Source organism: Sphaeramia orbicularis, chromosome 22, assembly GCF_902148855.1.
Source record: "Sphaeramia orbicularis chromosome 22, fSphaOr1.1, whole genome shotgun sequence".
Classification (NCBI taxonomy): domain Eukaryota; kingdom Metazoa; phylum Chordata; class Actinopteri; order Kurtiformes; family Apogonidae; genus Sphaeramia; species Sphaeramia orbicularis.
Genome location: NC_043978.1, coordinates 32,140,757 through 32,167,862, shown reverse-complemented (window position 1 = coordinate 32,167,862; position 27,106 = coordinate 32,140,757). Strand labels below are relative to the sequence as shown.

At 38.0% G+C, this 27,106-nt stretch overlaps 4 protein-coding genes across 8 annotated transcripts; 1 reads left to right on the top strand and 3 right to left on the bottom strand.

Annotated features, from left to right (window-relative positions):
• Nucleotides 1-1,900: 1,900 nt before the first annotated feature.
• golga5 (golgin A5) lies at nucleotides 1,901-8,364 on the bottom strand. The gene is made up of 13 exons (XM_030127394.1): nucleotides 8,188-8,364; nucleotides 6,012-6,635; nucleotides 5,745-5,939; nucleotides 5,439-5,658; nucleotides 5,221-5,344; nucleotides 4,779-4,982; nucleotides 4,243-4,413; nucleotides 4,023-4,151; nucleotides 3,832-3,930; nucleotides 3,346-3,568; nucleotides 2,622-2,721; nucleotides 2,453-2,516; nucleotides 1,901-2,366 (listed from the first exon to the last, which is right to left on the bottom strand). Exons 2-13 carry the CDS (start codon nucleotides 6,625-6,627, stop codon nucleotides 2,286-2,288), a joined length of 2,226 nt encoding a protein of 741 aa, XP_029983254.1. The 5' UTR covers nucleotides 6,628-6,635; nucleotides 8,188-8,364; the 3' UTR covers nucleotides 1,901-2,285.
• Nucleotides 8,365-8,990: 626 nt separating this feature from the next.
• Nucleotides 8,991-18,893, bottom strand: rtf1 (RTF1 homolog, Paf1/RNA polymerase II complex component). The gene is made up of 18 exons (XM_030126451.1): nucleotides 18,648-18,893; nucleotides 16,483-16,593; nucleotides 16,170-16,320; nucleotides 14,978-15,179; nucleotides 14,701-14,818; nucleotides 14,461-14,572; nucleotides 14,236-14,374; nucleotides 13,960-14,137; nucleotides 13,714-13,796; nucleotides 13,528-13,615; nucleotides 13,313-13,420; nucleotides 13,156-13,233; nucleotides 12,890-13,011; nucleotides 12,213-12,270; nucleotides 12,035-12,112; nucleotides 11,841-11,942; nucleotides 10,173-10,287; nucleotides 8,991-10,074 (listed from the first exon to the last, which is right to left on the bottom strand). Exons 1-18 carry the CDS (start codon nucleotides 18,729-18,731, stop codon nucleotides 9,968-9,970), a joined length of 2,034 nt encoding a protein of 677 aa, XP_029982311.1. The 5' UTR covers nucleotides 18,732-18,893; the 3' UTR covers nucleotides 8,991-9,967.
• Nucleotides 18,894-19,087: 194 nt separating this feature from the next.
• On the top strand, nucleotides 19,088-22,576 carry ndufaf1 (NADH:ubiquinone oxidoreductase complex assembly factor 1). 2 transcript variants are annotated; one of them, XM_030126457.1, is made up of 5 exons: nucleotides 19,088-19,346; nucleotides 20,297-20,836; nucleotides 21,675-21,860; nucleotides 21,957-22,031; nucleotides 22,150-22,576. In XM_030126457.1, the coding sequence occupies exons 2-5, from the start codon at nucleotides 20,324-20,326 to the stop codon at nucleotides 22,288-22,290; spliced, it is 915 nt and encodes a 304-aa protein (XP_029982317.1). In that variant the 5' UTR covers nucleotides 19,088-19,346; nucleotides 20,297-20,323; the 3' UTR covers nucleotides 22,291-22,576. The 2 variants fall into 2 exon arrangements, with proteins under 2 accessions (XP_029982317.1, XP_029982316.1); XM_030126456.1 differs by having other exon boundaries at nucleotides 19,090-19,346; nucleotides 20,300-20,836.
• On the bottom strand, nucleotides 22,348-26,647 carry nusap1 (nucleolar and spindle associated protein 1). Of its 4 annotated transcripts, none has more exons than XM_030126452.1 (12): nucleotides 26,472-26,647; nucleotides 26,231-26,305; nucleotides 25,922-26,134; nucleotides 24,997-25,138; nucleotides 24,789-24,866; nucleotides 24,582-24,694; nucleotides 24,439-24,489; nucleotides 24,176-24,351; nucleotides 23,827-23,990; nucleotides 23,193-23,309; nucleotides 23,000-23,105; nucleotides 22,348-22,900 (listed from the first exon to the last, which is right to left on the bottom strand). In XM_030126452.1, the coding sequence occupies exons 1-12, from the start codon at nucleotides 26,544-26,546 to the stop codon at nucleotides 22,813-22,815; spliced, it is 1,398 nt and encodes a 465-aa protein (XP_029982312.1). In that variant the 5' UTR covers nucleotides 26,547-26,647; the 3' UTR covers nucleotides 22,348-22,812. The 4 variants fall into 4 exon arrangements, with proteins under 4 accessions (XP_029982312.1, XP_029982313.1, XP_029982314.1 ...); XM_030126453.1 differs by having other exon boundaries at nucleotides 26,237-26,305; XM_030126454.1 differs by having other exon boundaries at nucleotides 25,922-26,137; nucleotides 26,240-26,305.
• Nucleotides 26,648-27,106: the final 459 nt, after the last annotated feature.

Sequence of the window (27,106 nt, the reverse complement as noted above, 5' to 3'; positions counted from 1 at the left end):
AGAATAACATCACTCTTTTGGACCATCCCGCATGTTCCCCTGATTTAAATCCCATAGAGAACATTTGGGGATGGATGGCAAGGGAAGTTTATAAAAATGGCCATCAGTTCCACACAGTTGATGCCCTTCGTGAAGCCATCTTCACCACTTGGAGCAATGTTCCCACCAGCCTCCTGGAAACACTCGCATCAAGCATGCCCAAACGAATTGTTGAAGTGATTAACAAGAAGGGTGGAGCTACTCATTACTGAGTCCTACTGAGAAAATTTTTTGTTCTGGTTTGGAGAGTTTTTTGTAATTTTTTGAGTGATGGTCTTAAACTTTTGATCAGCTGATAAACAGCCTATTTCAGTTTACTTGTTGTTTTCAATAAATTACTTTTTCAAAGTGCTTTTTGTCTCACTCCCCCTTCTTGCTTTTGTATATTGTAGCTCTACTTAAAACCTCATTAAGATCCAAATGTGCAAAAGGTAAATTCTAGCTATTTTTCAACTGGTCTTAAGATTTTGATCAGGTCTGTATAATGACAACCCCAAATCCTCTGTTCGTGTTTTTTGGTGTAAAGTAAAATTACCTGAAAATGTTTACATTACCAAACTATACTTTTACAAAAAAACATGAATAACCAGAACAAATATGAACAAACCGAAATGTCTTAGGAAAAGTAAATGCAATTTTACCAATATTCTGCCTGTTACTAAATGTTTTGTGCTATTGTAATGCATATGTGTAAATGATAAACTGATAAACCAAGGCATAATATTGTTATAATTGCACTTGTTTTTCTCAAGACAATTGAAGTTGTTCATGTTATTCAGATTTTTAAGGAAACTGTAGATGTAAACCTGATCATAATAAAATTTCACTTTTTTCACTGGTATTATTTTACTGTTTCCAGCCCACTTAAGATCAAATTGGGCTGAATGTGGCCCCTGAACTAGAATGAGTTTGACACCCCTGTTCTATATTGATGATTAATATAGTCATTCTTATGGGTAAACAAATTCATTTTAGCAAATGGAGGAAATAATATCTCCTTTGTTTGGTTTATAAATATTTTCAATTTTTTTTTCCTTTTCACTTTAAAATTTATTCTATAGAAATAGGAAGAAAGATTTCTAGGAATATACCATTTTCTAGTTTACATTATTAGACCATGTGTGATTTCTGTAAATTGGCTTAACAGTCTGGTTCAGACCAGCTCTAAATGTAAAGTGTCATGAGATAACTTTTGTTATGATGTGACGCTACATAACTAAATTTGATTGATTGAAATATGGTATTCACTTCCTTAAATATTAATTCTAGACTGTATCAACATCTGATGTTCTGATGTCATTTTCTTGTCAATAAGTTGTCTTTTTGTTGTCATTAAAATACATACAGCTTGTTTCTTTACTAAATGTGTAAAATTAAGTCTTTTTTTTTTTTTACATTTAATTAATTTTTAAACATAGTTAATCCATTAACAAATTACAACATCTTTTCATTAATTTATCCCTGTGGTCTAATAGTTTAATTTCCAAAGCTTTAGATTCACGTGTGCTTTGACATTTAATCCCATTTTTGAAAATTTTGATCGTCCAACTAAATATTTTATTATATGTTTATAACTATTTTCACATAAATTACATTTTAAATACAATTTTGATTTTTTATTCCAAAAATACAAGTTACCCACAGCCTCCAAGCGACTTCAGAGCTCTGCAGTGCCTGTTAGCAAAACAGATTCTGTTGAAGATCATTTTCAACAAAAAGGAGAGCCTCAGGTTTCTAAATCTGAGATAGATGTAAACTTTCACAGGCTTTATAGTGTCTACAAAGCCTAGTAGCATAGTTCCTTGGTAGTTCAGAATGTGTCATAAAAGCAGTAAGACAATTATAAACATTTCACACTGTGTTAATTAAACCTTGTTTATCAAGGTAAACCTTATTACTTTGTTTATTAAAAGATTTCTTTTTCACATGGTGTTAAATACAATCTCTCAGAGGAACAGAGGTCTGAAAGCTGGTAATGAGAAGAACAAGTGTGAGATAATGTCTGTTTTTTATGCCCTTTCATGAAACCATTAATACAGTATATCACCAACTAAATATTTAAAAATGAACTGCAGCTGTCAGCTATCAATCTTAGGTTGAAGAAATCAAGGAAATGTCTTAAATTCTTAGCATTTCTGTGCAAAACAGGAAGGGTCAGCTCCAAGAGCCCAAATTCCAGCAGCTTGTACCATCCTTACATAGAAGGCAATAAAGGAAACATGTTTAAACTGTTGTCATTCAGCCTTCTATCTTCCATCAGGATGACCATGGTGCATTTCAGGTGTGTAAGTCAGGAGAACAATCATGACCCAGAGGTGCAGTACAGCCTGAAAAACAAGTTGCAAGAATGTTATTATTTAATGTTCACAGAGTGTCAGAAAACTGCAGAGATATTTTGGAAATCATTCCTCACCATATATAGGATGATGAACAGCCTGGCCATAGGGTAGCGCCTCAAGAAGATTCCCAGTCTGATGCTGAAATATAGTATTTAACATTTTATCTTTAGGATCTGCATCTTGAAGAGAAGCATAATAATTTTTGTACAGGAAACAGTGAGGGCAGTGATAGGACGACCTTACCTAAAACGGTCAATAGTGCTGGCTGCCTTGCGTACTTTCCCATACACCCCTGGGCTGTCCTGGTCACTGAAAAGAACTGGTGTATTTCTTTGTCGAGCTCCTAAAAGGTTAAAAAAAGATGTCAACATCTCACTTCGGTCAGAATGAAATGTGATAAACTATTCAGAAAATATAAAACGTAAATGATAGTATTTCTTAACAATATGTCCTATTTTAAATATATTTCAATATTTCATCGCTTATGCATCCAGATTAAACAAAAACTAAAATTGGTGACAAAACTAAAAAACATAAAAAACATAGGTCAGACTTCATTGTTTCTAGTAGACAATGTATGAATAGTAAAAACTACTTATTAGACAAAGAACATTAAACCAACCAAATGACCCTAAATGGGCCTCTCTGTTTTTCACATTACAGCCAATATGGATGTTTGTTTGTTTTTTTATGGCACTTTTGTTAAATATATTTACTTAGCATGCCACACTTGCACAGTTCAGTAAGACAAAAATACATATTAAAACTAAATATTGCATTGTGTGCATCAAAAACACATCACTTAGTTTCATTGACTACCATGGCAAGTGATATTGATTGGGCTGATCAGTCACAACATAGCAGGTGATATAGTGCAATGAAAAGGCTAAATCATACTGTGACAATGAACAAACATCACACTGTCCCTGAAAAGCCAGCGGCATTAAACATAAAGTACCAAACATACCTGGTCCCTCCAGCCCACTCATGTTGATGGCTGGACCTCCACTCTGTCCACCCTGAGAGTTCTTCAGCTGCTGCTCCAGATGCTCCAGCTGAAAAACCAGAGAGCTTTTTTCTGTGCCCAGAGCCTCCAACATCGTCTGCTTCTGGATCAGCGTCTCCGTCAGCTGGTGGAGCCGATTCTCCAGCTCTGTTTGGCTACTGCTGCTTATAGTCTTATTGGTCAGCTGGAATCATAAATGAATAACAAGATGAGTTTAAAATAATTTTTTTTCCAAGGAAGCAGAACATTTGGACTTATTTTAATAAAATTTTACGTATTTCATAATCAAGGAAAATTGGAGATCCAATATGTCTTTACTGATTTATTTAAATGTATATAAAAGAGAAATCTAGACTGTTTTCTTAAAAGAAGATTCACTCCACATTAGGGAACATGGGTTCCACATGTCCTCATTCCCATGCATTGTATAATTAAAGACTGACTGACCTGGTTCCTGAGTTTTTGAATTTCATCTTCTCTGTCTTTGATTCGGCTCTGCAGAGTGGTTTTGGCTCGATGATGTTCTTCCTCCAGGTACTGCACCTCCTGCAACAAAGCAAATAAAGTATCCAAAATGATGAGTCTGATCAGACGGACAACAGGTATTTAAAAACTCCTTGTTGATCAATGTCTCAAACCTGTTTGTAACGTTCAACCTCCGCCTCCACCTCCTGCTTGGCTCTGTTCTGTAAGGCTTGTTGCTCCTCTAAATGCGCTTGCTGCTCCCTCCATGTTTCTGCCTCCGTCAGGGCCTGATTTTCCAAATCCTGTCAAAGAATAACATGATCAACTTTTAAGCAAACTTTTAAGCTATATTATTTCAGCTCTGTTTTCTATCTGCTGCTCACAGCATCTTACCTGGATTTCTGTTCGAAGTGTGTGCACTTGTCCCTGTAGTTTTTGGATCTCCTCCCTCTGTAATTCTTTCTCATGACGTAATTCTTCCAGCTCAAGCACCATGGTTCCACTGCCATCCAGAGTGTCTAAGCCAGAACCCTCCTTTAGACTGCTGATTAGCTTCTCTTTGGACTAGAACAAAATGTCAAAACATAAGAAAAATGGTTTAAAAGGTTTGGGAAACTTATATATTTATTCATGTGATTTCAGCAGTAAATCAGGAGGAATACGTGTTGCAAATAACTTTTAGAATTTCTTGGATGTTGGGTAGCACCCCAATTCCAAAAAAGTGATTGGTATGGCTTAGTTAATTGATGCTAATGATCAAAGTTAGGTTCAGTGGCTACTCTTCAAAAATTCAGAACTAAAGAAGTATTTGGGATCTACCTTCTTCACCTGAAATTCAATGATCACATTGAAAAAAAAAACTGTTTACCCAGTTTTATAAAGGAAAAAAAAAACAATTTTTTACAGAGGCTATCTGCAAAGAGCCTTACTTGTAAGATGCGTGAAGCTTTGTGCTTATACTCTTGCAACTCCTGCTTGGCAGCCTCAGCTGCAGCTTTAGCACTTTTCAGTTGTTGCTGGAAATCATCAACCCTGAGTTTTTCCTCTGCAGCTCGTCGTTCTGATGCAGTTATCGTTTCTGCGAGGCTCTGCCTCTCAGCCTCCAGTTTGGACAGCCGGCCTGCATACTCACTCTACCCATCAAGGATCAAAGGGATACGGTATCATGTTATATTCACATACTCAAGCTAGATCTGAATTTAATCTAGCACTTGAAATAAAAGGTTTCATTTTACAGACACACCTAAACAATACCTAAATACAACGTTAATTGTTTTTTCAACATGCAATAGCAATTTTTCACCACTCAACACCTTCAACATAGAGCTTAAGGTACTGTAACTACAGAGAATTATAACCAGTCTCTTTTACCTGCATCTGTCGATAGCTGTCCTGTTCTCTTCTGAGCATCAGTTCAGTTTCTCGCAGTCTCTCCTGCACTGTTTCAAGGGCTTGGGAATGCATGCTACTCCCTTCTGTGTGGTCTTGCACAATTCTAAAAAGCAAGAAATCAATATAGATATTAAATGATTCCTAATAAGCTATTGATGATAATTACTTTAAAACATGGGATCAAAAAAAGAGTATACCTTGACTTTTCCTTCTGTGCTTCCTCAAGGGCAGCACTGCGAGATTTAAGCAGCTGATCAGCTTCATCAAGTCTAATTTTCAGGACTGCAAGTTGACCGTCTTTGGCAGACAGTGCCTCTGTGAGGTCATCAACCTGTGATCGAAGTTCTCGTAATGTTCGGTCAGTCATAGACTGCTCTGAGTTCCATTTGTCTGCACGTAATCTGGATTGGTTCAGTTCTAAAAGAGTGAAATGAAGTGAATGAAAACACAGAGATGTAAAGAGATGTTGTCTGTCAATGGTCCTGCGTTGCCCCTTCTCTTACCATCCTGTAGGTCTTTTGCCCTCTGAATGATTGAAGCCATTTCCTGGTTGAGGGAGGCCACCTCACTGCGCAGCAGCTGGTTCTCCAAACGCAGACTGGACAGGACCTGGCTCTGTGGCTCCTCTGTGGGAGGGGGCTCTGGCCTGCTGGACTCTTGAGGAACAGCCAATCCTGAGTCTGAACTTTCAGGTGTGTCTGCAACAACCAGACATAAATCTCAATATTTATCTGGATATATATAATATATATTTATATGTGTGTTCATACCTTGGCTTGGCTCTTTGGCAGAGCTCTCGTCAGATGTTTTGATGCTGTGTGCAGACAGAGAGCTGAGGCTTGAGGCCCGAGATACTCCACGGGTTGAGGGGGGTGTGGATGGGGCTGAAGGGATGGTATGGGGGGTGACAGAGGGGGGAGGTGTTGGGTTAAGGGCCTCAGTGACTGGTATTCGTCTTGAATCCCTCCTGTTGCTGACTGGAGGGTCTGAACTGTTGAGAAAGTCAAAAAGCATATCATCGTCCACATCCTGCTCACTCTTTTTGGGCCTCACAAAGTTGGATGATGTCTTAGCAGAGCTGGGAGGACTACTGCCAGAACCAGAGGGTGCACCGGACACATTGGCTGTGCCAGCCAGCAGGGTTGCATTAGATCTTTTAATGTTGCCAGCTGCAGCAGAGATGTAGTTTGGTGCGTCATGAGAAGATGCAAAGTGTGTTGCAGCTACTTCCGCCTTGTACTCAGGTTTGACAGGAGATTCTTCTGTGTAGGATGAGGTGAAGGAGGATGTTCTTGTCTGATTTTGGCTGAGAGCAGTAGCAGCACCTTGGTCCACTTTATTCAAAAAGTCTTCAGCTTTTCCAGCCAAGTCAGCAAACCAAGACATCTTGCCTCCTAATGGCACAAACATAAACTGTTAGCATACTGGTGTCAGTAGATATTTTGATACCAGTAATTTAATAATGATAATGGCATCAGCCCCAAAGTTCCAGTATCGGCAGCAATTATTTTCACTGTTTACTTGGGTCTTTTGGACAACAATGACAAATTCTTGATTTATGTTTTTACTTACAGTATATGATGAGTGTTTTATAGTATTAAAACACTTCAAGGTGCAAGTCTTAATCCACTAATTTAAAGTTTATTCCACCAAATGACAATCCTCTCATAGATTGTAGACCAACCCTTTGAGAATCAGCCTTCCTTTATTACATGTTAATTCTGACCAACATTTACACCATTTATACTATTCAATCAATTGATTTAATTAATCAATGAATCACTTGACCTTTTAATTCAGACTCACAGCCCAGAAAGAACATAAGACACCATGATTTAAAGTTAACATTCTTAAAAAAGAGGATCAGTGTTTAGAACAGCTGTACCAAACTCTCCACAGCTGGGATGTGTAGCACATTGTACTAAACATGATGTTTGACAAGTCCAAATTAATTTCATTAAGAGTCATTAAGCTGCCAAATACCTTTGCACATACAATTACTCAGAACAGGCTGAAAGTTTTGACTCCTGCAGCTACATTTCACATGTACCAAACCATCTGGCTCTAAGCAAAATTGACCTGGCATTACTATAAACATCGGGTAACTACTTGAGGTCTATGTAATCTTGCTTTTTCGGGGTGTGACCACAAGTGTCCAGTACAAAGTGATGTAATATATGTTAGGCCTGTAGTATACACACTGAACTTGCATTAAAAAAATTCGTCCTTTCTTACTCATACAACACTTATAAAGATCTTTACTGGGAATTTGTTCAGCAATAATATGCCAAGATATACATGTTATTACAGACACTAAGGTGATGTGTCAAGGAATTTTAGCAAATTGTCCTCTTGTGCTCCTCAGATCATGAGCCAACTACATCCAACACACAGAGTTGACTACACCCCCTTATGTACAGAGTAAATCTTAAAATAAATATGTTGCTTATTCCAAGATCAGATGAAGGGCTTTGGATATTGTGGTGATTATATTAATTATATTAATTATACATTTACATAAAAGTGTCTTCGTCAATTCAGTATTTTTCTTTTCTGATGTTGCAAGTGATTTTGTTGTGATGCAAAAAAGGCGATTAAGCTTAAGTCTCTCAGACCCATTAAAATCACAAGATTCAGCTAAGTCACAAATAGCAACATATAAGAAGAATGAAAAAGATTTAAATTGGGTTATATCGTTAATTAGGAGTGTTTCAGTGTTGGGGATGCTTCTACACGGCTAGCATGCGAACTAAAGAGTCAAACACAACGACATCTGACAGGTTAGAATTATTAAAAGCGCCTTATTACAGATATTAGTGAGAACAGTAGCTACAGGAATCTTTAGCAGCTCGGTCCTCCGTATAATCAAACTAAAGTAAACAGAGCTGGTTGGGGATAACTAAGCTATCCAGCTAACAGGCTAGCTGATACAAGCTACTGGTTTACCTTTTAAAAGACGCCCAAATGTGAAAATATCTCAGGTCATCCGGCTGTCACTGAGGTTTCGCGGCTGAAGATGAACTAACAGCACCGTTTGGATTAAAACGAGTAAATGTCATTACATGTCAACGAGAATGTATATTGGTGATCTCAATACGTGGACCAGGAAGCACTACAATTAAGGACCCCAAACAGAGCGCTTATGGAAATGCCTGTTTAAAAACTATGGTCGTAACTCTACTCACCTGACGTAAAATAAATTAAAAAAATAAAATTTAAATAAATAAAAAATAATACACAACAAAAACATATTAAATTTAGCTAGGATAATCAATATTCTATTAATATAATATGGTATGTTAATATTTATATTTCTGTGGACACATAAGAAACAATCTGTCATTTATTTTGCCAGGGTGTTCACAGACTACTTAGGGTATTTCATTGTTTATGTGATCATACTTAGGCACTGATACATCTCAAACACATAAATTAGCTTAAAATGCAAAAAAGCCATCAAGAAAAATGACATCATTCCATGCATACAGTCAAACTACCTTCTCCTAAGAACTATGAAACCATCCACTGTGAAAGCTACTAGGTTGTCTCTGTAATGTTTATGAGACAGTATCTTCAGTGAGTTAAGTTTGTGTGGAATAAATTCCAAATTTTAAAATATGTACAGTGATTATTGATTTAATGCAATTAACTGTTATCTCATCAGATACTTGAAATAACTCTGGAAAAGAAGTGACCTCTATAATGAAATTTCACCATTAATTTAGAAAAATTACAAACGGACACAAATCTTATGAAACAGTGCCTCTTTATTTTTCCGCACTCACTCCAAAATGCATATTTACATGGCATGCCACATCAATACAGGAACTGACTATAGACACAATCAATAACACGTAGAATCTGCTCTGGGAGTTTAACATCAGGGGGTTGTCCCATGAACAACCAACTGAAAAGATAACAAAAAAAAAACCAAAGCAACACTTTTATAACCAGCCATAGAAAAAGTTTCCTCTTAAATCGGGTTGTTTCAAAGACTTAAAAAGTGACAAATGTCCAGTTGATGTGTTCTGCAAGTTCTATGCCCGAGTCTTTATTTTCACATTTGACGCAGAAGGCCGGCGTCACAGTCGAGGTGGTGAACATTTATGGTCTGCAAAAGACGACAAGGCTGATAAAATCAGGATGAACTGCATGGGCACAAGATCACACATTTAAGGGAGGTGGAAGATTTACAACAGGAATGAGGTGCTGATGAGGAGAAGCTGGTCAATTCCATTACATGTCCAGTCCAGAAAATACCTCAAAATACCTCAACAATCTAAGTCTTCTGAGATAGTGTCTTTGTTCAGATAATGATCCACAAGCAGCGTGTCTTTTTTTGGGGGGGCGGTGGGGGGGAGGGGGGGGGAGTGGACTCCAGAAGATGATCCCCCACTCCAAAAAATAAAAATATTAAAAAAAGGTGGGGAAGAAGCTCTATACATAAAAAACACAACTCAATATATGAGTGTGTGATCATGTAAAAATAACAAATATGTGGTCAGGTCTTTCCGAGAGAGATCCTTTGCGAAAAATGTTGCCTTTGCTCAATCAGTATGTCCTCTGTGTTAGGAGAAACAGTCAGTCATCAACATTCAAACACCCAGACTTCAGGACTCACACACACTTCCATTCATTCTGTCTCATGCACACACTCAGACACACACCCACACACACACCGCCAATTACACATGCAATGTCATTTGTGAAAGACAGACAGGTCAAATCAGATCAGACCCCTCCTCTTCTTGTAGTCTTCCAGGTTGAGGGACCGGCGGGGAGCACCGTCCTTCACTGGGAGTGCGTTGGAGCTCACAGACAGAGACTTGGCCTCTGGAAAACACACAGGAACATCATAATTAAAGCACTAACCTACATGTCAAATACTTTGGATGGTGTGGTGAGACAAACAGGGAAAATGATCATCTCACCTGCATTAGGAACCTGTAAGTCGATCTTAACGTCAAAATCATGAACTTTAAACAAGTCCTCTGAGAGGTCAGTGGTTGGCTTGGGGATATCTTTGTCTTTCTGGTTTGCTTGACCCTGTAACAGAGAAGAAAGTACATTTTAATCCAAGGCCTGTCTGTGCTTATCAGTGTCGAAAACTATAAGCAGTAGTCTTTCCAATACAACAAAATGAATACTTGTGTAAAGGACTGAGCTATGTTCTGCTTCAAAGTTACACATGATCACTGCAGCAAATTTAATTAGTGTTTTTCTCCAGAAAGCTTTATGATGATATCTGCAGATGAAATATATTCACAAAGGCGAGCACTTTATTCAAACAAATGGATATATTCAAACATAGTCCACTTTCTAAATGGGTAGATACATAATGATCCAATGCATCAGAATAGGAGCAACTCTGCAACAGGTACACATGTTCCTGTTTGCATAGTTGAATATACTATGAAGCACGTTCAGACCTGAGAGCTCTGTCTCTTCACCTAACAATCGAAATCATGTTAAGTAGAGTCAAAAATGTGGTTATTAACTCAATTTGTCAACACTGGATTTCTGACTCCAGTAATGAGTGACTCCTAAGGAAACTAAAAATGTAATACAGTTTGAAGGCAACATGGTAGCTGCTGCAAAGAGTGCATGAATGTGCCAGTTAATGGTATCACCAATACCACATCCTTGAGGTACAAGTACATCTGTGTATTGCATTAAATTCATGTCCTGTCCAGATCTGTTCACATTGAGTGAAAGACCATTCTAACTTGATTCTTTCAACAGCTTCATTTTAGAGCTTAAGTCAGTTTCTTTCTATCATTATATCACAACCCATAGGTCCTCTTCAAGGAATGGTGATTTTCCAACTGGTCTGTAGTTGATGCTTTTATACAGGATTCCTACAGGTTAAATTTAAGACTTTTTAGGACCTTTTTAAGACCACTTAGAACAGAATTTAATGTCCATTTCACAGCCTATTTCGCAGACATACTGGCAAAAATTGGTGACTCCTTGAATTTAGGAAAATGTATTTATTTACTCCAGCGCCTTGATTCCCACCATTCTGAGACATTTCTCACTGAGGCTGCAAAGTTAGCCATAATTGGTTACTAATTTCAATATAAATTGTCAAGTTGGAACAGGTGAAACAGAGTTGACTACCGTTACTTTCTTTGCAGCTTGGACATTTAACAGACACATTTAAACACAATACAACAAAAGAGTTTATGGCAACATAACTTAAGACCTGACATATAAAATTCAATACCTTTTAAAGACTTTTTTAAGGTATTAAATGCAGATTTGACTTTTAAGACTTCTGAAGACCCCATGGGAACCCTGTTCTATGTTTTGATCTCTTATCTTGGACAAATCTTGCTCAAAGGCAGGTTAGGTGTGCAGCACAACTTACAGTGTCGATTGAATTCAGTCTAAAGTGAACTACTGTTGTGACACTGGAAACCAAAGGTTACACCTAATGTTACCTCACTAACCACAAATCCTGTTTTGTATTACAGGGCCCTGGAACTTCGCATTGTTTACAGCTACCTAAATAAACATAGCTGAAGTTAATGAACACGTCAGACTTTTCTGTAATGTTAACAGTAGAAGGAGTGTCTCCTGGTGTTTTCTCTCCTTACCACTTTGCTCTTCTCAGCACTACTAGGATCTGGTGTTGATCCAGAGCCATACTTCTGGTTCAGGTGAGCAAGAATAGCTGCATGGACTGATGGGTCCCTGGCCTGCAGGACCAAGACAAGAAGCAAAGGATGATTCAACACTCTTGATATGGGAAATATAGAGATGATAAAAGACATTTTAATACAAGCCTTACGTTAGACACCATGGTGGGTTTGCACTGTCTCCGCGTGAAAGGGTCCATTTGTTGGTTTTTGGAGTTTTGTCCCTCAGCCTTTAAGAATAAGTAGGCAGGAAAAAAGTAGTGAGATTAAGCCGTATTATTATTATTATTTACAACTGCTGAATAATCAAATTCGAAGGTGGACACTTACCACGAGAGCTTTCTCTGATTCAACAATATTCCAGCTTCTGTTCCTCTGATTAATGTAGCTGTAAGACAAAAACAAACACAAAAAAACCTTAGTTTAATTTTTTTCTATTCTTAACAATACTTTTAAAACTCTTCTACCTATTTCATATCCATACTGACTATAATAGTTTAACTTCTTATCTGCTATGTCTTCCCAAGTAAGTCTAATTACTCCTAAAGGCCTAAAGATTAGATTACTGCATTTTAGGCTTTTTAAAGACATGTGGAAAACCTGGATTTCATTTAAGCATTCTTATAGATCAGACTAAGAGCACTTTCACACCAGAGCTATTTGGTCCGCTTTAAACAGATCAAAGTTAATTTCCTCTGTTAGTCCAGTTCGTTTGGGGAGGGTTGCATGCATAATTGAACTCTGATGCAGATCAAAGAGGCGAACTCTGATCCACCTAAAAACGTAGGTTTCAGTCCACTTCAAGTGAACCAAATGCAGGTCCAATGTTTTGTTTTGATGTAGCGGAAACAGAAGTTGCCCTGCATTACCCAGGAGATGAGTGAGATTTCTTGTTCGTTGTTTGTCTTGTCTTCATTCCTGATGCATTCTTGAGTCTACCATACTATTAGGTGTGAAAACAGCTGAAGGTAAACTGGTGCAGTTTTAAATGGCTATAGTTCGCTGACCTGATGGCAGATATATTCTTGGTCCGCTGCCTGTCGAGGGCTTCAGCTCTTTCCTCCAGCTCATTCAGCTCATCCTGGATAACCTTCACTCGGTCACCATCACCACTCTCTTCTGCCATGGCCTTTGATTAAAACACAAATGAGAAAGAATCAATTACAACGCCATAGCCGTGACACTCAATTTAGTGTATGACAGCTTGATTATATGTTCACAGCATTGCAAGGTCAATGTTTAACTTCAACAAAGTTGCATTATTTTCTTTTACCTTATCTTTCAGTAACTGCGTTTTCTTCATGGCGTAATTTGGTGGTGCTTTTCGGAATCTGTCCTTCTCTTTAACAATCTGGAAAAGACAAAACAAATGAGCTGTGCTATGTTGCATTGCTTAAAAACATACTCAAAATAAACAGAGAGAGTTTTACATCTTCTATGTCTTTGTCATTGAACTTGTAGTTCAGAGCTTCTTTGATGGACTGTTCTTTTTTGGTGATTTCGTCAAGAGTCGGGACTTGCATCCCAGCGACCATCATCTGTAAAAGGATAAATAAACACATAACTTTAACTTATCCTGGTTCACTTTTCAGCATGAATACTGGTTGTCCTAAATTCTAAATTCCTTCCTTTTAAAAACACTTACCGCCTCTTTCCACTTCATGAATTCACTTTCTGTAAATTCCTGATTTGATACAAACTCAAGTCTGAAAACCCTGGTGTCACCACCATGCCTGGAAAAAGACATCCATCATTGACAGTCAAGTTTATCTAAGAGTGCAAAAGTTTTGATAACCTATTTTAATATGTTCATTGGTGACAGAGCACTTACCTCAGCTGTAATCCCTTGTTTGTTCGCGTTGATCCAAGCTGGTAAACCTTTGCCGTCTCTACCACATCTACAATTTCAGCAACCTTTAAAAGGAGAGAGAACTTCAATGAAATCTAATGTTACTAAATAAACGTCTAATACCTCAACAGTTCACAGAAATTAAAGAATGTGGACATCTGCAAGATTAGTCATTACATAAATTGTCACATTGCTGTTCAGTACAAACTGTCCAGAAGCCAAGCTTACCCTATAAACGGGTTTACTGCTGCTGTTTCCGATCCCTATCCGGACAAAGCAACCAGTAACAGTCTTAGCAAAAAAGGGCATGTGGCACCAACGCTCCAGCTTGTGTCTGGACAGTCGGACCCTGTTGAGCTCATCTGGTAGAGAAACAGGCTGTGACTTTGGTGGAGTTTCCTCTTTTCTGTGATCAAAACAAGGTCAAGAGTTACATGAAAACAGATGGACGGGTTGTTAAAATCTCTTTTTTTTCCTGAAGCACAACAAAGGAACTATGCTTACTCGTCATCATCATAAGACGAGGAGCGTGAACTCCGATCGCTTTTGACTGATGATTTGTCGTCATCTTCCTCCTCTTCCTCCTCATCGTCTGAATAAACCTCACTTGTCTTTAGAGGCTGACGTTTGGCCAGCAGTTCAGCTGTTCACCAAAAAAGGTGATGTATGAGTGTTTGCAAAGACAAAACTGTCCCAATAATGACATAATGTACGTGAAACAACAATCACCTGTTTTGTTTTTCTTCTTTTCACGTTCAGCTTTTAGTTCTTCCATGGCCTGGGACTTCTTGTCAAGTTTTTCATCACGTTTGGATCGTCTTTCCTTGTTGTGTGACATGACCTAAACACAGGTGGATGTTGACAGAAAATTACATCATGGCCAGTTCTGGCAGAATTTAATTCATAAGATGAACTTCACCCTTTAATTACAGTGATGTATAGTTTAGTTTCATCTCAGCCTGCACTCACCACTTGCGTGTCTTGAACCTGAGATTGTTTCCTTTTTTCTTGTTCTTCCTCCTGCTTCTTTTTCTTTTCTTCTTTCTCCTTCTTCTTTGCCGTCTTCAGTTTCTTCTTAATTTCAAACCTGTCAAAAAAAAATAAAAAATCCCAAATGAACAAAGTGAGCACACACAACATTAACATGCTAAACTCTACCCCATGCATGTGTTTTTTCTTTAGTTTAATTTCATTCATACCAAGTACAATTTTAAAGATCTTTGCCTGACCCTTCATCGGCACTCACCGTCTCTTTAGCACCTCTCTTTTTTCAATTCTGTTGAACAGCTCCTGCTCTCTCTCCTTCTCCGTCATCTGTTCCAGCCGAGCTCTGTCCTCTGCATCCCCCATCAGGTCGTCATCGTAACCATCCCTGAAAACCTCGTCTTCAGAGGAGTCAGAGTCGGAGCTGGAGGATGAGCTGTTGCTCTCTGAGTCAGATACCTCACCTGATAATGATCAATAGGGAAAAAAGATTAATTTATTTAACCACTTCCTGCCAGTGCAGAGTGGTGATGCCTTTGCCATCCCACCTAATAAACTTATTTTATCATTATTACTTATTATATTCTTTTCAGGCATACAAATACCACCGATACCACTATGTCCCTTTTACTACTGATACTATTCAGATTGTAGTTTGTTTCTTTTCCTTATGCCAATACTGTCAAATGCATGAGGAAAAAAGAAATCAACATTATTTTTACAATATTATTCTTGTATGTATGCATGACTTTCAACAGATTTTTCTACCTTGTCAAGTGGCTACACTGAAATGGAAGTACTGTAAAAGGGGGAAATGAAAGCAGCTACTTGCTAATTTAGTGCCTGTTTAATAAGATGACACTGATATTTTTTTAATCAACATTATAATAGGGCAGCAAGTTTTCACTGGAAATTGTAACCTTTAAATATGAAGGGGAGGTGTGAGGTACATAGATTAGATATATCGAAAATTTCCACATTAACCCAGATTTCTTGGAAACTTGCATGAGAGTAATTTTTCTAAAAGACTTTTCCAGGTTAAAACTCTGGGGTTCCAGTGAAAACAGGACACTGATAAACAAACAGCAGCTTAGATGCTACACTGCCAGCTGGGATAACATGGATGAGTGGGTGAGTCACCTAATCCACTTGAAATACCCATGGAGATGACACCTCTGTGATAAATGTAATCTACCCTTCATTTTATATCTCGCCATTCTACCTTTATCCAGGGGCAGTGTGTGTTCAGTCAAACTGAGCCATGAGCTGATATCTGCACACCCACCACCGTTTTGAGCATTTACTATTTTAAGTTAATGAAAGCAGCTCTTACAAAATAACATGATCACAAACTCTGTCTCTTTGGAGCAGATTGGGCACAAAATAAAACACTAAGGAAGTTTGTTTATAGAACTAAAAACATCTCTTCCTATGTGCCCTCTCAAAACACTTACCCTCCTCTGGTGCAGAGCTCTCAGCTGAACTGTCTCCATCTGAGCTACCAGACGCTGTTGCTTTATTAACTTTTTTCTTTGTAGCATTCTTCTTGTCAGACCCTTTCCCTTGTTTAACCTTCTTTTTGCCTTTGGTGCCTCCCACAGTCCACTAGGAAACAATGAAAATAGTTATTTAGACCGTATTCCTGCTGAACTGTAGTGTACCGAACATCGTTTTTAAAATGCAAATAATGATATCTTATATGGTTAAAACAGTCAATTAAAAATTTTATTTTCCAAATTATTAAGGCAAATACAAGTGCAGTCATACCTCATCGTCACTGTCAGATGTTTCTGAGTCTGTAGAAGCTGCAGGCTTGCTAACTGGCTCTTCCTGCTCACCTGAATCGACCCTCTTCCTCTTTGCAAGAGACAACAGCTCCTGAAAAGGAAACAAAACAAAACAAATGTCACATAGTGGGTAAATTGGTCAAAAGCTGATCAAACATAGACACTTTTAAACACTGGTGGGGGAAAAAAACCTAAAGTGCTCTGAAAATGCATTTTGATTCAACTTCTTAAGCCACAATCAGAAATGAAATACACGTGACAGATTTGTTAAATATACCATTCCAGATTAAGGTTTCAAATCATATTTAAGAGCCTCCTGATGAGCTGTATGACAGATAAAAAATGAGAATATTTTTGCAGTGAACAGCTTCCCACAAGTAAAACATCGGTGAAGAAATAAAACAATAAGAGCTCAATAAAACACATCTTGAGGCAAGGTGTTAGTGGCTATTTCTCTCAACTGAATTCCAGCCAGACAACATCAGTTACTAATTTCACTCATGGACTATCATACATGTGAGCAAGAGACTGCATTAAAGAGGGAATGTAAAGCTATGAAAAATTGCACATTCATGAAAACCTTATGCACACATACAGTAACAATCTGTTCCTACTGTTACACTTCAGTTTTCATCAAAAAGGGGTCATCTCAAAGTGGAGCTGCAGTGTCTGAGGTAATGTATTCAATTAGGATTATAATACACAAGTTAGCATTTGTAACTATTATAAATATTTCCAATTTCATTATATTTTTTAACATGTCTCAGTATACACTTCTGTCACCAGACATCTTCATTAATGATTACAAGAAGCGGAGTGTGAACTATGTGCTCACAAATTCTCTAGCTTCATAGTATCTACATAGCATTAATTCATTATTCCACATTGATATTGGGCTGACAGTTTTTGTCCAAAGAGGGGACAAATGACAGGAAAAATCAGATAGGAGTCAACAAGACAGATGACAGTCACTGAAGTGTATGATATATGAAAATGTTATTAATCATATGGTATGGCCTTCACTGTCAACAAATCTTAACTGAAAATCTAGGGGAGATTTTGGACCACTGTGTTAGACAGCATTCTCTACCTCAATCACTATAACTAATGATGAGCTATCTTCTGAGAGAACGGTGTTCATCCCTCCACTAGAGTTCACACGTGTCATGACAGCATTGCCCTGCATCATGAGTTACCTTGTCCTAATGCTCATACATATGAAGTAACTCCTTCTGGGAAGCTTTAAATGTTTGCCTTTTTTGCTTTTCACGTTGACTCCTCACGTACTGTTAACTACCTCTGTTTGAGGGAGCAATAATCAGTACTAGTAGAATAGAAAGACTCTATGTGGTCTCTCCTCATAGGTTACCACCTCAGTATTGACATTATTTTAGGATTCTTCTCTTTGTAATTTAGATGTGTGGACTGACTTCACTCAACCAGTGTTTTGCTTTGCTGTGATTGTTCCAATACGAGTCTGCTGGTAACCCATGTTATTTCAGAGTTACTGAACTAACAGCCCTGTCCTGTACAGCCCTTCAGATGGATACATCTGACTGTAAAGCTCAGTTGGCTTGTTTGACAACAACACCGAAATAGACCTTCAGCTTCGCACCCCTGACGTCATTCAGGAGATAAGGTTCATATCTAAATCAAGTGCGACGCTTCTGCGGCTTCACTGTGTACAAACATGTCCAAATCTCATTAAGCTCGAACGTAAAGAGGTATCCCACTAGTGCGTGGCCACATCAAAACAATTTGCTAAATGACCCCAGTAAAGACCAATGGCGCGGCATTTTCGTGGCAACAGTATGATTGCAGCGCAGAGTGCATCTCTCGGAATGTAACCTTAACGTTAGCATAAGTTAGCTTGATGATGCTTTTGCTCATTAACCAATTACTGATTACCGGGAAACACACGTTGCAGTATTAACCACTTCCAAGAAGAAGCGCCGGGACATTAAAATGTATTTAATTTTACAAGATAAGCATTTATTCAGAAGCAATACTGTAATTAAGATAGGCCCCCTTTCAGCTTGTTCAAGCGAGGCCAAACACAGCGTTAGCATACATTAGCTTCGCCTCAAAGTGTTGACAAGTTAAAAAGCGATCAGGTGTAACATAATTATAAAAATGCGCACCCACCTGATCTAAATTATCGTCACTAGCGCTGTCTTCAGAGTCAGAGTCAATCACGACTCGACCTTTCCGCTTCTTTACATTCACCATGATTAGCTGAGCGGCTAACCTGCTAGCTACCTCTGTGTCGTCTAAATGTTTGAGGCTAGCCGCTGCTACCTAGCTTGTTGCTCTGCAGTCAGCGACACAAAGGCACTACTGAGCATGCGCGCTCGTATTGGAGCCACAGTCCCCTCTTGTTTTTTTAAATTAGTGTTAATCAAATACAGTCTGTAATCTCGCTTTTCCTTATACAATAATTGTGAATGAATAGACAAATAGAAAAAATGTGGACAAGGCTGCCATGGTGAGAACAGATACCCAGGAGAGCGGAACTATATATTCACAGTGAGTTCGTCAGTCAGGACAGAAATACTCGATGCACTAAAGCTATGTTCAATATCCCCATTAACCGCTGGTCCCGATAGAGCCGTGAGGTTGGTCTGTGTTGTTAATATTAGGAGTGTTCTGAATGCAGCCTAAGTTTTTCAGTTGCGTTTCCGGACAACCTTTAGTTAAACACGGTTGCGCACGAGAAAATTGTGACTTTGTAGTTCATAAAAAATGTTGCACATAGATTAATCACACGGTGCTGTCTCATTTAGAAAGCAAGTTCGTTACCAGGACGTGTCGTTTTCAGACCATTTTTGGTGCAACATGCTCAGAGTAAGTTACATTGGATTGTGCTAACTGTCTCAGGTCATTCATGTTAGCCAGCATTTCGTGTTACACTTGATGGAATTCTACTAATGTTCTCAAAAATGTATTGCTAATGTGGATCTGCTACATTAGAATATCCATTTGTGAAGGGCATAGTTCCCTAGATTTTACTGTAGTGTTTGAGTTTTCCATTGTAATACAGTACCGTATATCTTAAATCTGTATTTTGTCTAAGTAACTAAGGGATAAATCAAGCATCTGTCTATCAGAATAATCAGAATACCGACATTATTTCAGTTATTATTGATGAGTATTTCATTCTTCTGAAAACTGATGATTATATCTCTTTTCTTTATTTCTTTAGTTACATAGTTTTATCCTCTTACCAGACATTTGCAATGTAGGAATACAGCAATAGAATATGGGTCCTTTACTGATCCAAATCATTGTAGTCAGCATCAGTGAAGCAATGCAATTTAACAGGCAGCAGTTTATTTCTTATGTGAACCTATGGTTACATCTGCGGGAGTTTACTTTGTAAAGCTAGAAAGGTCTTGCTGGTTTCTTCTCTGTATAAAATCATTAGAACCTGGCCTTAGATTGTGAAATGCCTTGAGATAATCAGGTATTATCATTGGTTCTAGATAAATACAACGAAATTGAATTGAATTGAAAAGTATTCTTGACATTTATCCACTTTCTTCCAAACAATGTTGCATACTGAGTATTAAATGTACATTACATTTGTATTGGATCAGTATTTGATATCTGGTTGATATTCAAAACCTGGGAATCTGTATGAGAAATGGAAAAAAAAAATGGATTGATGTATTCCTAATATAAAGCACTTTGAACTGAATTGTATGAAATGTTTTACATGAATAAAAAAAGAATTAATTTGTTTTTGGTATTACTTAAGTGTTGTAATACTACTTTCCTCTATCCCTGTGTCCCAGCAGTAAATTCCACAGATCAACTCAGAAATGTCTCTGCCAAACATCACTCGTCTCCCTCATTTGAGGCTGCTGAGCTCCATCCATCACCAGCAGCTCCTGCTCCCCTTCATCCCTCCTCTCTCTGTGCCCAGAAGAACTGTGATTCAGGGTAACTACAGACGACCAGGCCAACCCAAAGATGACAGGCTCCCATGGGAGAAGATCAACTTCAACTTCTCAAAGGGTTTAGAGGGGATTAAAAAGCAGTTCACACTGCTGAAAAAAGAGTTCACTGACCGCTGGGTTGGTCCGGAGGGTAAACCCATCCTTGACCATATGCTGGAGCAGAACCAAGTGGTGTGGGAGTTCAGAGGTCCAGAGAGCCTGGAGCAGTGGACAGTGTCCTCAGATAGTGAGATAGGAGGCCAGAGTGAAGTTTACCTGAAGATTGGCAAAAACAATAACACTTGCTTGCTGTATGGGACTTTGAGCTCCACTCCTCCAAAGGATGGAGAAACTCGCTACAGTGGCTACTGCACCATGAGGTCAAAGCAACCACTGGTATGTTCCCAGATTAATACTGTTTTGTCCTTTATTGTTAAATAAAATATTTATTTCTAGTTAAGAGTCTAGTCAAACCAGTAATGTATTAATTGCGTGTAGACAGGTTAAACTCATCCTATGATTTTAAAAATTATTGGAAAAAGTTTTCATATTTTTTTGTTCAGTGAAAATAGTAATACCACACTGTGTCATTATGGGGGAAACAGTCCCTTACAGTGTTTTACTCTTATATCCTCCTGAGACCCAAGAAAGTGAAAATTGTAGCTTTTTTACATTACTTGATTGGAAACTGCATAATGCAACAGTTTTTTCAGATACATTTTAAAAATTATTTTATATTTATTTAATGGAATGTCCTTTGCAATGGACAGCATTTTTAAGTAAAACTTTCAAACTTTTGTCCCCTACAGAGGACAAATATGCATTGCTGGGTCTCAGGAGGATAAATGGTGTTTTTGGATTCTTATTATTGCTGTGTTCAAGTCTGACTGGTGTTACAGCTGAAGGTGGAGCTCATTAGAACTATTTTATCATATTCTAATTAGATCATTATATGGTCGCAGCATCACTGATCTGTGAGAACCACGTGTTCAGAATAATAGGCCTGTTTTCAGTTTTTTCATTTTCCAATGAAAATTTAACGTAAGGAGAAATTCCGCAGCCCATAAAGGAAGAATTTAATCCTATTTAGGACAAGCATTCAAAATCAACATATTTGTATACAATTTTCCCTGAACTGCAAGGGGACAACTGTAATCTGTTAATATACAAGGCTGTCAGAGTTGTACTGAATTACATTCCACTACCACATCCACTCATACTTTCTCTCTTATAGGCTTCATTTGACAGAAAGAAACATTTTGACTGGTCCAATTTCAACACATTACATCTGCGTGTGCGTGGTGATGGTCGTCCATGGATGATAAACATCACTGCAGCAACATACTTTAGTCATCACAGAGATGACATGTACAGTTATTTTCTATATACCCGGGGAGGACCCTACTGGCAAGATGTCAAGGTAAAAAGCCTATTTGGTTGTTTGTACTGATCTGATAGGTTCCAAGACTTTACAAGTATCGGTTATGTAATTTACAATGTAATTTCTCCTGCATAGATACCATTCTCCAAGTTCTTCCTAACACATCGTGGGAGGATACAAGACAATCAGCATCCCCTATGGCTTGACAAGGTACATAACTGAAAAGTAACTTATATAAGAGATGATAAAGTTGTCAGACTGTATCTCATGTGTTTAATTGTATGTTTATACTTTTTGTATAAGTGATTACAACTTTTCTTTCCAACAGATTAACAACATTGGGTTTACTTTGGGAGATAAGGTAGACGGTCCATTTCAACTGGAGATCGATTACATTGGTGTGTGCAAAGATTATGCACACACTGAGGAGTTTGCCTACGAGTTGTACCAGGGGAAACAATCCTCTTAAGAGCAGCTCTACAGGGCTGCAGAACTGTCAAAATACAGATATTCTGAATCCCATTTGTCACTGGGTAAATATTTATTCAATGATTTCAGTTCTTGACATTTGTGCTTCAATAAATTTCGTAAATAAACCAGATGGATTCTGATTTTCACAGAACCACATCATGACAGTACACTTGTAAAAAGGCTACAGTGCAAAACAGAGTAAAAAAACACCAAGAATGCAGACAAGTAAATCTTTTCCATCGTCTTTATCTCTTTCATGAAATAGTAAAAAAAAAAAAAAAAAACTTCAAAGGGCAAAGATTTAAATTGTAGTGAAAGAAATCAATTCTCTACACATTAAAATACACAGATCAATGTCATTAAAATGTTAACGTAAAACAAAAAAACTGCACGCTAAGTATGATAGAGAAGCTGTAAGCAGTTAGCTTTTCTATTTAAACAAGAAAAAAACACTAAGAGAACCAGCAGATGACAGTATTTACAGTGGATCGGCAAGCTGTACAAACATCAACAATATTTTTTACATCATGACGAGGCCTCTTCTCGCCCCCAGCATACTCGCTTTCTTCTGCTTTCGATCCTCAGTTTGTTTTGCTCTTCTTCCCTCCCTAAAACATAGTACAGAAACACTGTGCTTAGAGTTACTGTATTTTCTTACAGAACAGCATCTAAAATCCAAATTACCTGATATATGATTTCAAGTTTACCTTGTCTGGACTTGGTGCTGTTTGTAATTCTTCTGATGGGAGTTTGAGATCAGTGACTTGTTTTCTGCTGCATTTTCTTTTGCGTCTCCAAATGGCTTCAGTTTGCCTAAAATTAAAACAAAATATAAGTGAGGGTCATATAGGACACATCAGAGCCACTAATGCAGTGTTTCACTGGAAAACTGTTTTGTACCTTTATGAGGCTTGTAGGTGAGGGGACGTGACAGACTCGCCTTCAGGTCAAAGGTCGACTTCTTCTGTGTTCCAGGGGTGGTTGATGTACTTGTGTTTCCAGTGAAAACAAATGGTCCTTTAAAAGCCAGGTGAGGAAAGACATAAACGTACCCCAGTCATAATTTAAGTTTAACATGGTTTTCTACACAAAACAATTCACAACCTAATAATAAAAAGACAGCCTCTCTTCTACTATCACTCAAAAATTGACATTGTAAAATATGTGAAGATCTTTATTTTCTAAACTTTATCTGCTCGCCATTAGAGATTTCCAACTTCACCATAAGTCCATTTGGTTTCAGGCTTCCACAACTGAACATCAGCTTCTTGCTAGCTTAGCTTTTTAATGTCAAATTTTGCCAGTATTGCCATTATCATCGCACCTAGTAGAACAAATCTAATGTGGCCTGAAGCATGTTATTATCCCAATTTCCCCAACTTTTCTATGCAACATCTCTAATAAAAGGCAAAAATACCCCCAAAATATGACAAAAATGTTTGTATATCTACTCCTTCAGTTTAAGCTCTGCACATTTAATGTCAGTGAATGAACACTTAGAAATGCTTGTTTTTGAGCAATAAAGAAAACATACCTGGTGTTTTTGTGGTAGAGAAAGTTGAAGTCCTGTCTTTATTTGGCTTCACCGCATTCCCAGCCTTGTTTTGTGGGGTGCTCGAGGCCACACAAGGTGACATGCGTGCTGGTGTCTTCAACAAGGATGTTTTGTACTCATTGTCTTTAGTGGCTTCTGAGAACCTGCACACAAATGCACTGTGTCAACCCACTGTCACAAGACAGTATCTTTCTAAAAGGGAACTTGCTCTCTGTGGACTAGATTGATTGAGATATAAAACTTTATCTGCACAATTTTCCCAACAAAGCTGATTATCTATCACTGAGCCATCCTCTAAAACCCACTTGAAATGCTAGCAGAGCCTCACCGTACGTTGATCCTGCGAGTGGAAAGGATAGTCGGTCTGAAAGGAACCTCTTCCTTGCCAGCAGGTTTTTTCGGTGGAGCTTTACTTGCTGAGAGCAGAGTCTGTCTGCGTTTCTCCTCAGCTTGTGATTTTTTCACTGGGGCAGGACTGAACAGGGACATACGACTTTGTTTCACCTGTAAAATACACAGACCTAAGTTATTACCTCAGAGAAACCACTACACTTATGTGTACAATTCAAATATTCTGTTTGTGGCACTCACCACTTCAGTTTTGCCTTCAACTTGCTGTTGTTTAGTTTTGTCTGAAAGCATCTACAATAAATGATTAGAAAATACATTTAGTAACACAGTTTTTTGTTTTTTAAATAAATTGTACCAAGACCTTTTAACAAGTTGTGGTATACCTTCAGGTCTTTGCCTGAATTTCTGTAAGTCTCCATCTGCTTGGTCTTCCGCTGGACATAAGAGTCAATAGACTCCATCTTGTTGAAGTGTGCCTCATGGAGTTTTTTAAAGTCTGCAGTGCAAAATTAAGAAAACTTAAGTTTGTGTCCAAAATTCTATCTTTGTCTAAAACTTGTTGAGAAGATAGGGAAAAAAATTAAGCTTACTAGGAGTTACAGGCTTCAACGTAGTTTTGTTCCTCTTGTGGAGACTTTCATAACGAGGAATTTTACCTCCTTTGGCCACTTTAGGTGCATTTCAAGAAATGTATTAAAATCAAAGTAAGACAAAAGAAGACATTTTACAATTATTCTATGTATGCTGCAGTTCTATACCTCTAACATATGTAAACACCAAAAAAGCAACCTATGTCACCTTTGATTTCAGACTGCTTCTCAGTGCAGGTGGCTGGTGCGTTGGCAGGAAGCTCAGCTTCAGTTTTTTCAGCTGCCTTAGGAGATAATCGTCTCCTTTTGGTACTGCTGACTGCAGTAGATGCATCCACCCCTGTGTCATCCTTAAAAAAGAAAAAGTACTAAAGCTGAGATCTTTTTTTACAGGGTTTTCCCACACAATTATAAAACTGAGGTATAGCCCTCAAGTGTTTTCCTCCAAATCTAGCCGAATGAAGAAGGAAAAACGACAGAGTTCTGTACCATGTCATTTATGTCCATACAAAGAATATTATTTACTTTACTGACATTATGGATTGTGGGGCATAGAGTGAATATAGTGATATGTGATATAAGACTGATGACTAGTGATATATTGAGTCAAACATTACTGTTTTCATTAAATCAATTAATTATGAGTAACAGTGAGTGCTACAATGGGTGGAAAACATTGCAAAAAAAGGTTTAAAAACAAAATGTGCTCATTGACACCAGGCCTGGTTCAAATCAGATGAAGGCTCCTTAGAGTTAGACTGTGTCAGCTTATGTACAGTATGACTGACTGAAGGGCTTATATTAATTATGAGCTGTACAGTCACAGCCATTTTTATTGCTGAATATTTATTTATCTATCAATTCAAAATGCTGTTTTTCTCTGAATGACACATACATTCACTTATGAAAATCTGGAGGATTAGTTGAAAGCATTGTGCTTAATCTCATCAGTGAACATACTTGTTTCTAATATGAGTGCAGTGTGAAAATCTACAAGCTATGAATTACTGACTGAATATTGTAATTATGACAGCTTAAATTGTGAATATGCAAAGTATCACAGTATCTCAGCTCCAAAGAAACCATATGAACTGACACTGTGTATGTGTTCAGGATGTTGACATGTACATTACCTGTGCAGCTGTGGGTGCCACCTGGACATCAGACTCAGTCACTGTCACAGGAACAGACATCTTCCTCTTGGTTGCGTTGCCTTTCCCTCGACGTGTGCTGACAAACACAGCGGTGCTGGCAACTTCTGCCTCTTCGCAGGACGCATCCTTGTGTTCATCAGTATGGTCCTGTGCTGCGTTTTCTTGGACAGGTGGAGCATCCTCTTCATGTCCCTGTGAGAGAAAACCACAAAAAGACACAAATGAGATGAAACTACAACCGCAGATAAAGCTGAAGGGCTTTGGTGCCTGGATAAACGGACTTCTTACCACCATCACCTCCTCTTCCTTCTTCTCATTTTGTTGTTCATAATGCTTCTTTAGTGCTTCCCGGAGTTTATCAGCCTGTTTGTGGGAAAATGCCTTCGTGAATATATATGTTAATCAAATTATATTACATACAAACGTTAAATATCAGTTGTCGTTAGCTTAACGCAAGAGACAGTCCCGAAACGCCCTCCAACTACCATAAGCTACTCTTTTCATTAAATTACCGCCAAGTGCACATTACCTTCATGTTAGCTTTAAGGCCCAGCTCCTTAGCAAGGTTTCGCAGCTCTGCATATTTCATGGAGTCCAAATCCATGTTAATACGATGTTTTATTCCTTTTATTGACGAGAAGACAACGCATACACGTTTCACCACTCATGCACGGTGAAGTCGAACGAGCGCCCAACGGTTAAAACCAGTCTCATTCAAAACACAGGAGACGGAGCCGTTTGATTGGCTCCTATTTGTGACATCATCATCAACCAGCCAATCAGCAGTGAGATACTATGTTCATAGTTGTTTACAATGAGCCACTTGGAGGCAATGTTACACCCTGTTTCATTTGATTTCTTTCCATTTCATTGTGTCATTCATTCAAACGGCGTATCTATCTATCTATCTATCTATCTATCTATCTATCTATCTATCTATCTATCTATCTATCTATCTATCTATCATTATATAATATGCATATATATATGAAATAAATTCATTATAAACCAGATAAAATATAGGTTTGTCATACATTCTCATGTATGTATTAATGAAGTCTGTAAAAAGATTTATTTGCAGATTGCGCTATTCAAGATGAAAAATGTACATATGTACATAAAGTAGATTTTCCACATCGGGGGGGAAAAAAAGATTTTTTAGCT